The sequence below is a fragment of the Helicoverpa zea genome, chromosome 2 (genome assembly GCF_022581195.2).
Source record: "Helicoverpa zea isolate HzStark_Cry1AcR chromosome 2, ilHelZeax1.1, whole genome shotgun sequence".
NCBI classification, from domain to species: Eukaryota; Metazoa; Arthropoda; class Insecta; order Lepidoptera; family Noctuidae; genus Helicoverpa; species Helicoverpa zea.
The window spans coordinates 2055454-2070993 of record NC_061453.1 but is presented as its reverse complement, the minus strand read 5'-3'; the positions used below and the strand labels follow the sequence as shown (position 1 = coordinate 2070993).

Here is a 15540-nt window from a genome sequence, read left to right as displayed (position 1 = left end):
TTACCATCCTGATAGATGGTGCGGTTTGTAATTTTTCAGGGTTTGTTGATCAATCAAGCTTTGAAATCTTATACGAAATTATCTGAAATTTACATATGGGTTGGGCTCCAATTAAAAAAATACGATAGGACTTTTAATCTGGGTGCAGGAAGTAGTCCACTATGAACGCGGGAAATTCCTGCTAAGTTTGTTGATAAGAATATATTTACATCTTGCTTGCATCACTTGCACAAAATAATTGTTTTAGATTGCAATGAACTTTTTTCAACCCATTATTTCTCAAAATCAAACACGTACTGTTTGCACAATATTGTTTTAATTCGATTAGCAAACATGCAAGTAAATTAATATTTACATTAGGTATTTAAAAAATAATTACAATAGTCAACTTGGTTTAAAATACTTTATAGAAAGTCATTTTTGTGTTTGTTCTTCAAAACAACGACTGATTTTTATTCTTTATAGTTCGTATTATTAATAGCTGCTAGCAGTCTCTTTTTAGCGTCTGCGATGCGTTTCGCATAGCTTTGAGTATCAAATGCTTGAACACGGTCACCGAAATCTGCTTTGATGGTATCTTCGTCCTCTATGCACATCGTCTCGTAGTTATACCCAGTCTTTGTAGTAAAAGTTGTATTTGTTGAAGTGCCGTCCCAGTTCTCAAAAGGCCTAATTTTTACTTGCGATGCAATAGCTTGTTCCCAATTATTCTTCAGCTCAAACCTGATGTCAGAACAGGAGCTGAGGTTTATCATGACTTGTAATGATCGAAGCTGCAGTATTGGTACGGTATGCGACGCTGTCAAAGCCACTAAACGTTTGATCAAGTCGTACCCGAATTGTTTCGCTCTCCACTTCGACTGGGTTGTCACTGTTGTGTACTGCATCAGACCAACAGCGCTCACGATCACTTCTATTTCTGGCGACATCAGGTAATGTAACAAAGTACAGTTCAAGTCATATTTGTCAGCGAGTTGCTTGCCCACGCTGTGTTTGCACATTTGTGTCATACAGTCCAAAGCAGCATGTACAACCCTGTACTGGTGGTATACAAGCAACTTCTTCATTACCAAAAACGCGTTTGCTTTCAACGGCCCCACGGGGTCCCATTCCGACAAGTTCTTGAGCGAATTCAAATGATACAGTACAATCTCCATGTAATCGTGTTTGATCATTTTTAGAAGGCTTACGATTATTTTATCATTCTTGTTGATTATTTCGCAAGCGCATCTATCTCTGGTTAGCGTTTTGAGGCAGAGCGCGGCAGCGTATCGTACTTCTTTGCGGTCTTGCATGAACATTTGGATGAGATGGTCGACGACGATAGGTCGGCTCATGATGCGTTTTCTGCCCTGATACATGGTAGCAAACTTGGTGAGGATGAAAGCAACTCTCTCCCTGATGATGGGCTCGATATCCTGCATGAGGTCGATGAGTCTGTATATGACATGTAGATCAATGAGGTGTAGGGCGCAGTCCATTCCAGCGACCTGTATGATAAAAACAGAGATTTAATTTACACTACAGAAGAATATAAAACTTTATTTACCATTTCTCTGGTTCATCATGGTTCATGGTTCTCAATATCAACTGTCGGTTAAATGATTTTTTATCGAGATTGGTGGAGGTCAGTAATTATTAAACTTTGCTGACTGAATTTTGGGCTGGGGCCTAAGCTGGAAATAGGAAATAAGGAAATTCTCACCAGATTACCAACAGTATGCACAGCTCTAATTTTTGTTAATTTGTCCGGAGAATTGAGCTCCCTGACTACAATTTTAAGTCCATTACGGCCTAGGCCCAGGCGAGCTTCAGTGACGTCGACAAAAGGCATAGACAACGACGGTTGTGATGAATCCAGTCTTGAAGATGATATAGAAGTCGTTAATAAATTATATTTATCTGAAAGGAAAATTTTGTTAACATAAATGCTACGGTAAGTTTGCTTAGTAGTTTGTAGCACTTTTCGAGTGAAACGGAGACTGGTTGAGATTGTTGCGGTGATGGGTGTAACCTAGGGAGATTGTAAACTTGAGTTAGGTACACTTCACTCAGGGACAAGGCTGACAACGGAGAAATCCCTGCTTTACCAATAGATTCAGATGTATCGAACATCACTAAGTATAAAAACTTTTTCAGCTATCCTATAGGTCTGTCCATGAAGTCTTACCATCACGAGGTTCATTCACCTTCCTACGCATAGCCTTTCTCACTGCCTTGTTTATCACCCGTGGCTCTATAGGACATACTAGTTGGAGATACGCATTCTGATCGGGACAAAACATGATTAATACTGGTAAAAATCTACTAAAATTATTATTAAATATACTATGAAAACTTTTGTATGGACAAATAAATACATAAATCAGTTTTTTTTTTTGACAGTTATCAATGACATTTGTCAATGACCCAGGAGCAGTTTAGTGTCTATGTGTTTGAGATGAAATGAAAAAGGTTTTATATGAGACCTACGTACTCTTTGGTTTTAAAGACTGGCTCATGATTGAAGACCATAAGAAGTCTGGATCAAGGATTAGGAGAGAAAAAAAACGAGAAAAGTGTGGTACATATAATGTAATAGAAAACTTAAGCATTACAAAAAAAATAATTTTATGAAAAAGTGTAAAACATTGATGCATTAGAACTAATCCCACAGCAAAGAGCTTGGTTTCTTACTTCCTCGGGTAAGGCACTCTGAACCCTTTCCTTCTGCACTTAGTGTCCACAATCAACTGAGCTTGCCTCTTGAGGTAGCAGCGTGAGGGTATGTCTTCTTCATCTTCAGAAGCTGAAATACATAAGTACCTACTATTATGTATGTTAGTTGAACGACTGCTACATTTAGCTAACAACACTTTAATGTATCAAATACATAATATGTATTGATCGTGATGTATAAATATCGAAATCTTGGATACGATCCAAGAAACAAGTTTTTTCGATTTTCTTTGAACTTGTTGCTAGTTCATAGAAGACTTTAAAACTTTTATGTTTCGATTCAACAAGGCTTTTTCAAGTTTAAATAAAAGTCACACTATAGTTCGGCCATTCAGAGAATGCGTTCCTGACACGTCGCGATTGAACTGACGACGTAACTACATTCATTGATTATTGATATAATAATGTTGTTTTAATGCTCCTCAATTGTTAAAACGGTAAACAACCAGCAAAAATATTTTTATCGTAACTGCAACGCCATTGCAAAGTTACGTCGTCAGTTCAATCGCGACGTGTCAGGAACGCATTCTCTGAATGGCCGAACTATAGTTTCACAAATTCTTTTATAGTTCTGTATAAGAGAATTTGCGGAAACAAGGCACATATCTGTAGGAAGGCTAGAGGTGACTATACAAGTGATGTTCTGGTAATACGTACTCTGAGCTTTAACAGGCTCCTTCTGCAACAGTTCCTTGTATGTAGGTATGTTCTTCTCTGACTCTTTAGGGGTGCTCTGGCTTCCACTCATACCAGCCACAGAAGCTGCTGCACTGGCTGGCTGTAAGTTTTTAATAAAGAAACCCTGTTAGATTGTAAATTCCAGCAAGCTGTACGTAAAGAGGACAACACATCTAATAATTTAAAAATATGTTTCACATCTAGACCAGACCTGAAATGATACATCATAAGCACAATCCGTTTTGATGGTGAAGCAAAAGAGTATCTAACTCAAAAACTAATTCTACACAAGATAGGTAGGTACTTTGTCCATTTTGCCAGTAAAAATATCTAAGCGTTCAAAGAACATCAATAACTTACAGTAGAAGGTACCATAATAATGGTAGTGTCTTTCTGCTTTTCCTTAATTTCTTCAGCTCTGGTTCTTGCCTTCTCATAGCGGGTCGTGAGTACCGTCATGATCTCTTGCACGTCTCTCGCTTCAGCAGTCCATTCTGGCATGCTGGGCTCTGGGATTATCTAAAATAGTATGTGGGCATTTTGAAACTGAACAATAAGACAAGTGTTAATGAGTAAAGATTGGGAAGAATGTCTGTTGAATCAACACTAAAACAACTGATTTAAAGAATCCTTTTGATAGCACTGATTAAAGTGGGCTGAAGATCGATTGAAGTGGCTTACGTCAAACCCAGATGATCTTTTATAGATCACAGTAGAATATTGGAACTTCAATCATTTCGAGTGTCTTGATATTTGATGGCATTTTAAACTTGAAACAAAGAGACTTCTAACTACATTATCTCACATCTTATTTAATATTTACTTGCTAATCACTTACATCTAACAGCTTGCACAGCTCATACAGTAATCTCTTGATCTCCAGCAGAAGAGTCTCCAGCTCATCCATACTCTTCTCCAATTCTTCGTAGATCGCGTTCTCCTCTGCTATTTCTTCTTTCAGTGCTGTTATTTGGTCTTGAGCTCTGAATGATAAAGTCAAATTGTTATAAAGAATAAAAAATTGGTGATAAACCCGCCTTTGTTTAGATAAATCTTAACATTCTTCATATGGGTAAAGTTGCATGAAAATTCATTCAGTTGTGTTTGTTTATTACGAATGGACAAGAATCAATAGTACCGGATCTTAATTTTGGAAATTCTCATCTGAATTATTTTTATTTGCTTTGTGATCTTTGTTATAGATAGATATAAATAGATGCCTTAAATCTGGAGAAAACTTTGGCATTCTATGAGTTATCTACTTTAAACAATCTGTGTAACTTATGTAAATAATTTGGGAGAACATAAAAATATAAGTATGGTATAGGTAAGAGAATACGAAAGAAAGCTACATAGTACTAACTCATCTTTATCCTTGACTGAGGCGAACTTAAAGGCTTCCAGTTCAGCCATCATGGTGGCTTGAGTCTGTTCCAACTCCAATTTCTCTTCCTCTGTGGTCTGCTGCAAGTAGCTCAGACGCTGCGACGTGTCGCGTTGGGCTTTGAACCTGTCGAAAACTTCTTCAGCATCTGTCACCCCTGGAATTGATTTGATTGTGTTATCTTGTATTATACACTTATTCCATTGTCATATGAATTTTAGTTTAGGAAAGTCCACTGTTGAACATGTTACGGCCTTCCCCATAAATTACATAATTATCTAACTTTAGCTAAACGCATGCGGCTGCACCTATGCTATAATGAAGACTCCCCTCCTCATAACCGAAGATAAGAAGATACAACTAAGTTTAGCCGCAAATGAGAATGCCAAGCTGTAGTCGGCTAAATTTAGGTGTAGCCACACTTTGTGCTTTAACCGTACCATATACATACATACACATACACGACAGTTTGATAAATATCTTAAACCCCAGCTATTAAGTATTTTTGTGTAATTATCCAGCATACCCGTTAGCTTCATCAGCCTTTGGAAGATGTCTTCCATCTGTTGAGAAGCCGATACTTCCTCGGGAACTGCTTCTCCCTCCGTAGACCTCGTGGACTCTTGACGTACCACGACCCGAGCTGCAGAAGAGTTATTCTTAAATCATTATTTAGTATAATATGTATTCAATTTATTATTTTAGGAGTACTTAGGCTTTTCAATTGGCTCATCTTTATTACCAAAGCTAAAATGTTTAAGGTTCAAAGTACTCATTCCTTGTATAATTTTCAGTTTTTGTTCCACGCATGAATAATTACATGTTGCTATTAGTAATTGGTTTAACAATTTAGGTAATGACAGTATCTTACATATTTATTTAAATTACTACATTTATATAATGGGCATCCGTTTTCTTGGTGGTCTATTTTTTAATGGTCCACATGTAATTGAGACATCACTTTTGTAATGTCGGGAAGATGAGTACCAATGCCACCGACTGTCCATAAGTATGTTAAAGCAAGCGTTATGGTATACATTACCTTGTGGTGGAAACACCCTCTTCTCTAGTTTTTCTAATTCCCTCTTCCTCTCAGCGAACCGTTGTGCGAAGTACGCTCGTTCAGAGGCTCTCGAATGTTCTGCATCATGGGCACGAGCTGCCTCAGCTGCAGTCGCTGCAGTTGCACGAACACGCATCTCTGCTGCCTCTTCACGAATACGCTGCAATATTGAGCAGTATTTGAGTATTGGTAAGGTCGATTTTACTTTGCAGGGTTAGCAAACTAGTAGTCTTATGTATCGTCATTGTCGAAGATATGTTACATGGATATTGAAAAATACCTCTAATTTCATGATTTCTTCTTTCTGTTTCTTCAGAAGATCTTCTATCCGGGATAATGAGCTTTCGAATTTGACCGAGTCATCTAAAAGCGCTTGCCTGTGACAAATAACTATTTGGTTAGATGGTGAGTCACTGAATCCAAGAAATTGCTTTGAAAATAGGTACGCAATAAGATTGTTGAGATATTTTTGTGTAGAAATGGCGATATACCTGATAGAAATGTATTTCTTCTTGACCAGTTCCGCTTCTGTCCATTGGATAAGCACCTTGTGTATCTCATTTTCTAAGTGCGAAACATTCTGCGTGAAAGAAACACAGATAACATGAAATGTTGTAAAATGTAGTATAAAATAATATTCAATTATAATATTCATAATTTGTTAGTTATGATACGATTTTTTCTGTGATACAAAGCTAACTGTACCGACATTTTTATCATTTCTTACCTTTAGTCAATGATATACTTACCTTCCTCGCCCTGCTATTGTTTTTAGACTTCACCAATATCCCTTTATTGTTCTCTATCAGAAGATATTCATACTCCTTCTCCAATTCAGACAGTTTCTTCTTCTTACTTCTTTTCTCATATTTCAGTAGGTCCAGTATTTTTCTCTGTTCTGTCACTTTAAGATCTAGGTTGTGTATTATCTGTATGAAGGAAGAATTAATCATTATTTATGCATCATTCTTCTTTACAATGTTGTATGCTCTTGCATACAGGAAAATTATTCCAATTACTGATATATTGTGCGATTTGTCTTGCATTAAGACTATAAGGTGAAATACGTACATACATGGGGTCATGAGGCCATCATTCTAAGCTAAGCCACAAATTGATGACAACAAACATACACTTTGTGAGTCACTATAATAGTTGGCAATCCCATCTTGTGGGCTTTGTTATTATCATTGTATGAATGCCCAGGTTTTCCTTGTATGATAAACTATTGAACGAGTGAAAGGTTCTTAGCTATTAAAATAAAGCATATGAGAAAGACGATGTATCTTCAGCACACGTTAACCTACTATTTTCGCTGTAACATAGATGTATCGGTTTAGATATCGTCACTGACCATATTGACTTTTATGTTTAAATTCACATATAAATTGCGTAATTCCATCACTCCTTTCAACGACAAATTATTAAAATGTGGCATCTACCTTATCAGCACTCTTGTCTCCCATAGGACAGACTTCATTGAGGTACTTCTTGATCTGCACCTCTTCCTCTCCAATCACTGCCCTAGCTTGTGCAAGCTCTGTAAGCCTTAGTTTTATTTCTTTCTTCAAAGTATCTATGAGATCATTGTTTTGTTGCTTTTCAGCTTCGTTTTCTTCGTAATTGGATTTTCTTTGACCCTCTGAAAATAAGACATCCATTCTAATGTCTGATTTTATAAAAGGTCGGAACCGATTAGTATAAAAATTCCTATGTAGATAGATGAGATCCTGTATACTGACTATGGCAATATGCAAGGCGCACGGAGTAATTTTTCTTGTATCTTCAGGTGAGTAAAACAGTGGGTCTAAGCTAATCTGCCTAAAGGTTACCTAAATAAGTATTTGATGTTATTTAATTACAAATCTTCGTTCATATGTACGCACCTGACAGCTGTATTTTCTTTTTGATCTCAAATATTTTAGTGTTGATAGTAGTTAGCCGATCCTCTGTTTCTATTTCGAAGGGATGTTTTTGATAACACATCGCCATTGTTATAGTATTGTCGCTGTTTTTAATAATAAGATGATACGAGCCTCCCTTTGGCTAGGTTCACAGTAACACTCGCAACGGCGTATTGATCAAACAATAGCCTACTTGTGGAAATGCTAAGACATTCGTAATATTTTTATTCAGACAGGATATCAAATAATTTTTCATCTTTCTACAAGTAAGTAACCGTTTTTAATTATAAAAATATGATTTTCACCACCAACCCCTTTTACAAAATAACATAAAACGCCATCTGTGTTGTGGCGCATGAACGACAAAGTTCAAAAGCTCTTGATTGGCTGCGCGCACACAGCGCTGCTGAATCGCTTGATTTCTCCATTGAATCAACATTCCTCCGCGTACGTTTGAGTGTGTGCGTAATTCAGTTCTCACGGTGTTTTAGCCAAATATTCTACAATTCATGACTTAAATCAGTTGTGTGCTGTTTTCAAATGATTGAAACTAGTGTCCCAAGTAAGTGATAAAGCTTATATATCATAATATGTATTGTTACAAGGGGCGCGCACGCACACAGACGCGCCGGCGGCCATTTTGATTTACCGTACGCTGTGTATTTACGGACAAAGCCGTCAGATGCGAGCGGGACGCGGCTGCGCATGTTCCTACCGGGCTTTACGTTAATTTCAAACGTGTTTTACCGCTAAAATGTCCAATAAACAACTGTTTTCGACGTAACAACAGTTCAAAAACAAAATGAAGTGTCAGTTCTTACATTTGGTTCCGTGAGTGTTGATTATTTAGTGTTCAAACGACATAGAAGGAGTAAAACAAATGTGTGTGATCCATGTGTGAATGTTGTGTTACAAAATGTGGTCGAGGAACTTTATACCGGATTATGGGATTCAATTGCTGTCAATCTTCATAGTGCTGTCGACACTGGCCGCAAGGATCCATGGAGTCGAAGGTGAGTGCTAGTTATACAAGTAGTTGAGCTTATGAAAGCGCGGTCTGCAAGATTACGCGACCAAGTTGAGTTGGCGCGCTTGCTTAGCGAGCTTTCCGCGGGCCGATGTCGTTTTCATTCGGTCGGGTTACCTCTTGGTTCTCACAGTAGGGACTTGTGAAACGAGTCGTTTTAAAAACTGGAGTGAATTCAACGCATCGCATTTTTTAATGTTTTTTAATTGTGCCGCGTTTGTTGACGTTAAGCGCGGCTCGTAATCCGAACCCGTATTATGGCATCGGCTCACTTACTGCTCTGTACATTGATATTTGTATATTTGTTCTAGTAGGCTTAGCTTGTAGGCAATCACATTTAGGTACCCACGGACATTGTATTTAGAACAAGCTATCCGTTTATAAGACCGTTATAGCTAAGCGTATTTCTTAAGCTTATCTATTAGTTACATCTTTCTGGCTATCTATTCAATTTTCTACTAACTTAAGCCGTAGGAATACTATGTCATCCTCCTTCGGGCAGCGTGTAGTTCATCTACATACAAATCTCCTAATCTCATCCTCTCTGAATATGTATGAATGTTTCTTCTATCCTTTTCTTTCTAATATCAAAAAGTGTTTTGGTTTTGTGGTACTAAAACTGCTTTAGCAAGTTTATGCTTACGTTATGCCAATGTTTCTATTTCTTTTAAAACAAAATTCCTTACCGTTCCTTTTCCCACTAGGCTACCTATATTGTTTAATATTTTAAGTTGTATCTTCTTATTCTCTTCTTTTATGTTCAATATAAGGCCGTAAACTATAGATTCAGTACAATAGTTTTCCGCTAAAGCTTTATTAACCAAGCAAGTAACGTTATGTCTCTGTTTACAAGTATTGTCTTTGTTGTTAATGGTAAAAACTTGAGTACGATACCTACTTTATCAGTTGTTTTATCCTCACCCTTAATTTGCGGATTGTTTTCCAGTTAATTGTCTATTAGCTGTTAATTTTCTTTAACCAACTTACCAATAGGTATTTACTAGCTTTCCGTTTATTAGAAAATTATAGTGCTTTTCATCTTCAAGCGTCGTTTACTTTCCATCAACATTTATCGAAACCACATTGTTTCTTAAAACAAATACCTACGTGTTTCTTGTTTTATAGCCTGAGTAATTTCTTTATCGTACCCATGTACGCATTTTCGCTTTTCCATAGGATCACTGATATCCGCAATAAGGAAACGTTCGTATAGGCTTAGGTTTGAAAACTAGGTGAGGTCCGTTTTTTTCTTAAAATTAACGGCAAATTATATCACAGACTTGAGAACAAATTAAAGCAAATTGTTTCCCAGAAATCCGTCTACACTAAACTCTTCTAAATATAAGAATATCTTAGATCTAGAGATAAGAAAGAACAGTTTAATTCTATACGTCAAGTTCTCGGCGTGTTCGCCTATACTGTTCTGGGTGAATACCAATGTACGCTCCATCCATTTTGTATTCCAGCCATCTACCCACGATTTCTGTGGTCGGGACTCGGGACATTTTGAATATTGATCAACTAAAGTGTCACTTTACAGTTTAGAAAGGGACAATGTATGTATAAATTCTCGATTTTGAGGGAAAGTTCTTTTTGTATTTTTAAAATTGTACCTGTTTTGTATGCGAAGACGACGAACGGACGTAATTCAACTTAAATCTGTTCTGTGATACGACTTTATATTGGCGTTTTTAGTAATATTGCTCATTTTAAATCTTTATTGCCTTGAGAACAAGTGTTTGTTTTAATATTTTTATTTCTTCATAGCTTCGGTTTACGAGAAAACTTCATTACATCTTGTATTTACCAAACAAGGTTATTTGAGAGCTTTCTTTCCTCTACGCGTTATTGTCATTACCTACATCAATACTTTACAATTTGTTGGTTTCTCTTCATTTATTACTAACTGTAAAACCAGACATTTATTTTGCTGTATCTTTCAAACTTTTGCATCCTGCAGAACCTCTTACCTACATACCAAAGAATGATTATAACTAACTTTACCACCCAAACTTTAAGCCTATCTGGAAATATTCCCGTACCCACTAGCGAAGTAACCGGGCCTGCCCAAACAAACTAACGGCTAATGTTATGGACACAACGCCTCAAATATTGTTTGAAACCATTTATGTTTCCGCTTGTATGCTTTGCGATTTTCGCTTTACTCGTTAAGATATGTATGTCTATTTGGACCTTATCTTGGTTCAAAGGTTCCTTTGCTTAGCTTGATTTTGTTACTTTAGTTTCTATTAGAGGTATATTAAGTCGAGCTGAAGCACTTACAGGTAGGCATGTAACAATTACATATATTAAGCTATGCAGACAATGCTTCGTCTAAATCTGCAGGATTAGTATTTAGAACGAATTAGTTATTTGAAGCTTTATCTCATTAGCTACAAGATTAACCTAGTTGTTATAACATTTCTAGGTAAACTAATCCTTACTCGGAATACTATTGCTGTCTCGTTCTATCTCTGGAACTATAACAATGACAGGATAGACAGGTAAAAGTTATGGGTGTCATGTTTTTGAGTAAGGGTATTGAACTGTTGAAGATAATATTTGTAAAATTCATGGGATGTAATTTTGACAGGACTCATAATTTTAACGTTTACAAAACGTATTTAAGTTATAATGAGGAGATTGTAGAAATATTTTTGCTTATCTTAATTTAATAGCCAGCTTTTACTTTGTATTTTTTAATCATTGCAAAAATTATTACGTTCCTTCAATCCGGTAAGCAATGTGCTCCACGCCGTCGGAGCACAAGTCATGCAGATGTCGCCATGTTGTACAAACAGACGGTCCGCTCCAATTCTACAAACACGCGCAATTAATGGCCAATTGTCCAACTTGTACCCGCCCGGGGTCACTGGACGCCGTCACAAATAAATCTCAACTAAACTCTACCCTATATGACCAATTTCTCGTTTAATCTACATCATTTGCATCTGCTATAATTCCACTGTCAACATCCATTCTTATTTCCAATGTGATAAAGCTTAAATTTGCAAAATCATAACGCCTTCGGGTGTCCGACGCAAGAAATTGTTCTGCGAATCGCCTTTACTTATTTGTGACGTATGTAGTCTGAGAAACATTGAATATTTGAATAGTTCCAACTCGCGAAGGTTACAATACATTGGTTTTTAGTTCTTCTTCACTTAAGTAGTTGATTTTGTCATTTATAAATGTCCTTAAATCTGAGTAGTATTGCTTCGGCAAACTTGTGTTACCTACTCATGATTTATTAATGCTACCTCTAAATGCTCAGTTTCAACGTCAATCATATCAGGTTACTATTTCCAGCCAATCACAATCACACGGCAACTTTAGACCTAAAGGACATTATCATAATGTCGTCAGACTTCTCATAAATCAGCAATAATTGTTAATGATACGAACCGGTCTTACCAAATTAGGCTCAAACTTTTTGTTGCATTGAAAACGGAATCTATTTCGTCAAAATGGCGTGTCAAAGCTAGGTATTGCCATATAAGCGTTGAGTTAAGACCACACAGGTTTTAACTGTTTGCTAAATTGCTAATTACCAGTTTATGACTATGAGACACTTATAAGGTATTTCTGCCGCTAGTGGCAGCTTTCTGATGGTAATGAGCATTCATGCTGATTGCTGATGCTCAGGCAAAGTTTATAGTCAAAAGTTTATGCTTTGACATGTCTTGGAAACTAAGTGTAGATTGAGACAGCTTCATATTGCTCTTTGACGGCTTAAACTTGGAATATTCTGTAAAGATAATGCCGTCTGTGATGGTGCCGTTTGTTGCAGTGAATGCCATCTTATTTCTGCGAAAATAACAAATGAAAATCACGAAGCATTTCCAGTAATGTTCTAAAAATAAAAACAAATGTTTTGCTGATTAACATTCCTCATAAATACAGAAATGTTAAAACAAACAATCCTTATGTATATGATCCATGTAACCAGCCTTCAGCAGTTAGTCATAAAATAATCGAAGGGTAGGCTTTTACAACTTAATTGTAAGTTCAAGCACAACTTCAAACAACTCTTATAAATTTGTAAAGCTGTAAAACTTACAATGAGCAACATTATATTGCTGAATTGGCGTAAACCTGATTAGAGCATTGCGGCAGATTTTTATGAGTGGATAATATAATATGTAAAGTACTAAAAATCGTCGCAAACTAGCAACAAGTTAACAGATGTTGTAAAAATTTGTTGGCTTTACTTTTTTGCCATTAACTATTCTGAGGATTTTTCTTGCTTATCCATAAGGCTGTGTACTTATATTTACCCTGCAGTAAAACTGATATGATCGTTTAATACTGTTGTATTGTATTGTAACCAGAATTTGCGTTTGGCATATAAAGATGGAAATACATGATCAAATGCAAAATTATTCATTCCTCAGCTATTAAATACATTTGTATCTTCTAACCTCCCATAGAGCTAGATCACTAAGTTCACGGCCAAAAGTAGCTTGACAAGTTTTTGAACCTGAATTTTGTGCTTCGAAACTAAATTTTTTATCTCTCTCAGACTACACATGGCAGTATCTATCCCTAGTTATCTCTTGTTGTTTGCTTACACAAGAGTGCGCTGGCGCAGCCGTGCGGTGCTCAAACACGCCCGTGTTTGGACCTCACGGATGTTAGATAGGGTTGACACTTGGCGCACTTACCTTACCATGTTTTACTTTATCTGGAGTCTGGAACTTCTTGCTTCTATGTGGACGATATTGTAATGGTATTATATTTAAATGAGGTATAGTTTAAACAACGTTTGTTGCGTTATCGATATTTTTAAAGTAAGATTCCTGTTTGCCTTTGTGGTCATGGTGTGTCAGCCCTATAAGACAGGTTTATGAAATGTATTAAGACGGGACGAGTGTGGAAGGTGATAAATCTGTCCTCAGTGTTTTCTGATTTATCCATACTTTTGACATATTCTATGTTCACGTCGATCTTTATCGCGGCCTTCACACGACGATTTGTCTTCAAAATCACTAATGAATAACTGTTTAGTCTGACCATTTATTTTCATTCTCATCAGAATTACAAAACTAATGTTTATACCCTCATTAATGGTCTTCAAATAAATCATATAATTACTCGTTAATCGCTTCAATAGCCAATAATTATGATCTTGCAAAACCCATTAACGCTGTTTAAAAAACATATTTTTTTGTTCTAATCGAAAGAAACAATTACTGATTAGTTATTAGCGTTCGTTTTTAACAAATAAATAACAATATTGTGAAGTTTAAGTAAAAAAGACAGACAATGGTAGACTTTCGCATGAGAACCTTACATTTCCCATACAACACTGGCGGAGTTTTACGATAAAAACATGTCACAGCCTCGTTGGTGACGTGGAAAACCTCAAAACAATTATTTTTACATAATACCCGCACCCGCATGATTTCAACTTCTTGTGAGAAATGTGGCTAAATGTTGGAGGGAATAAAACGTCTCCCTGGTAACTTTGTCATCTTGATTTTATGCAATAAGGGCCTATTCTTTTTCTTTAGTTATTAATCCAACATTAGTAATGTCTACCTTGAAAATAAAAACTATTACTTCCTTAAAAAAAGTTACACACACGTATTTTGAACTACATATTTCATACGTTGTGAACAAAATGACCTAACTTGAACTTGACTCGTGAACTTTAACTTCTATTGCTCGCACACCATAAAATCCGGGATGATTCTTTCAAAATATCCGAACATGTTCAGTTCTAGTGTTTACGTAGTACCTCCATGCATATGCGCTAGTAGTTATCGTCCGTCCGTTTGCTTTAATAATAAACCTGCGCCCGCGCCGGTGTCACGAACACCAAACATAGCCGCGGGGTAAGCGAGTTTTGTGGCAAGATACAAAATGAAAAAGTTTTAAAATGTGGGTTGAGAGTTGAGAGCACCGAGAAAAAAATTAACATAGAAGTCATGATGTTAAAAAAAGTGTTAGATTTTGATTTGTTTTTGACTTTTATTGTAAGCTTTGTGTTTAAGTGTGAACTTGCTTTTGTTTTTTTGCGATGCCCTTTAAGTAATGTTCGATGTCTTTTGGACAATTTTTATAACGTGATAAAGTAGTACTGCTTTCAAACTTGTTGAATTCCAATCCCAGATGAAAATGTAATAAATACTAATCCGCTTATCGTAATATACTTAAGTATTCAGAATTCTACCGTAAAAGATACAGCTCCCAGAATATTGATTTTAGAAAAAGTTCTTTTGAAAACCCAAACATTTGAATGGTCAAAGAAACCTGATAATTCTTCGAGGTACAAGGCATCATGTAAATATATCGGCTATTACCTTTTATTTGTCCATTTGGTGCTTTCAAAGTCGAAAACCAAAGGGTTGTGGCTCCTTTCCCGTATCGGATATCTGAATCCTCTCCCACGTTAAAAAATATCCGACAAAGATATTAATTACAATTGACACAAAAGTATTTTGGACTGAATTGAAATCTTCTTCATTGTTTAAAGAAAGTATTGCTTTCAAACCAACTGCAAAGCTAACTTTGTCGACATTTCTATTCTACAAAGCTCCTCCATGATTCTAAATCGGTATAAATATCAAAACGATGGCCTATTAGTACATTCTATTCTATCGATTGTACGACTATCGAATATTAGTCGTATAATTACTCGATTTTCCGTTGTATTCGAATAGATCGGTCTCTCACGTACTCAGAATTTTTATTGTCATTGAAAAATATAAGCAGACCCCAATAAAGACCTATTTCTCATGATATACATACCTACATATATAAC

The 15540-nt window shown here is 36.3% G+C and overlaps 3 protein-coding genes across 7 annotated transcripts in view; 1 reads left to right on the top strand and 2 right to left on the bottom strand.

Annotated features, from left to right (window-relative positions):
* Window positions 1-430: 430 nt before the first annotated feature.
* LOC124642686 lies at window positions 431-2285 on the bottom strand. The gene is made up of 3 exons (XM_047181289.1): window positions 2171-2285; window positions 1706-1902; window positions 431-1490 (listed from the first exon to the last, which is right to left on the bottom strand). Exons 1-3 carry the CDS (start codon window positions 2283-2285, stop codon window positions 453-455), a joined length of 1350 nt encoding a protein of 449 aa, XP_047037245.1. The 3' UTR covers window positions 431-452.
* Window positions 2286-2559: 274 nt separating this feature from the next.
* On the bottom strand, window positions 2560-8021 carry LOC124639747 (ectopic P granules protein 2). Its single transcript, XM_047177217.1, has 12 exons — window positions 7730-8021; window positions 7286-7485; window positions 6593-6772; window positions 6335-6423; window positions 6124-6220; window positions 5823-6003; window positions 5307-5423; window positions 4760-4937; window positions 4235-4379; window positions 3757-3915; window positions 3376-3496; window positions 2560-2788 (listed from the first exon to the last, which is right to left on the bottom strand). Exons 1-12 carry the CDS (start codon window positions 7833-7835, stop codon window positions 2673-2675), a joined length of 1689 nt encoding a protein of 562 aa, XP_047033173.1. The 5' UTR covers window positions 7836-8021; the 3' UTR covers window positions 2560-2672.
* Window positions 8022-8416: 395 nt separating this feature from the next.
* Window positions 8417-15540, top strand: part of LOC124636369 (neurogenic locus Notch protein) — a 130217-nt gene continuing 123093 nt past the window's right edge. For all 5 annotated transcript variants that reach the window (XM_047172475.1, XM_047172467.1, XM_047172449.1 and 2 more), the window contains exon 1: window positions 8417-8760. In XM_047172475.1, the coding sequence (XP_047028431.1) occupies window positions 8649-8760 (112 nt within the window). In that variant the 5' untranslated portion in view covers window positions 8417-8648. The remainder of the gene's footprint in view (window positions 8761-15540) is intronic.

Bases quoted from the DNA above. Each gene is read 5' to 3' on its own strand.
- LOC124639747 (XM_047177217.1), bottom strand. From the start codon at position 7,835: ATGGCGATGTGTTATCAAAAACATCCCTTCGAAATAGAAACAGAGGAT. The intron at 4,380-4,759 runs GTTAGTACTATG...TTTATCATTCAG, and splicing joins TCAGTCAAGGATAAAGATGA to AGCTCAAGACCAAATAACAG. The intron at 3,916-4,234 runs GTAAGTGATTAG...ATACTATTTTAG, and splicing joins AGCTGTGCAAGCTGTTAGAT to ATAATCCCAGAGCCCAGCAT.
- LOC124642686 (XM_047181289.1), bottom strand. From the start codon at position 2,285: ATGTTTTGTCCCGATCAGAATGCGTATCTCCAACTAGTATGTCCTATA. The intron at 1,903-2,170 runs GTAAGACTTCAT...TTTTCCTTTCAG, and splicing joins GGTGAATGAACCTCGTGATG to ATAAATATAATTTATTAACG. The intron at 1,491-1,705 runs GTGAGAATTTCC...TTTATCATACAG, and splicing joins TGCATACTGTTGGTAATCTG to GTCGCTGGAATGGACTGCGC.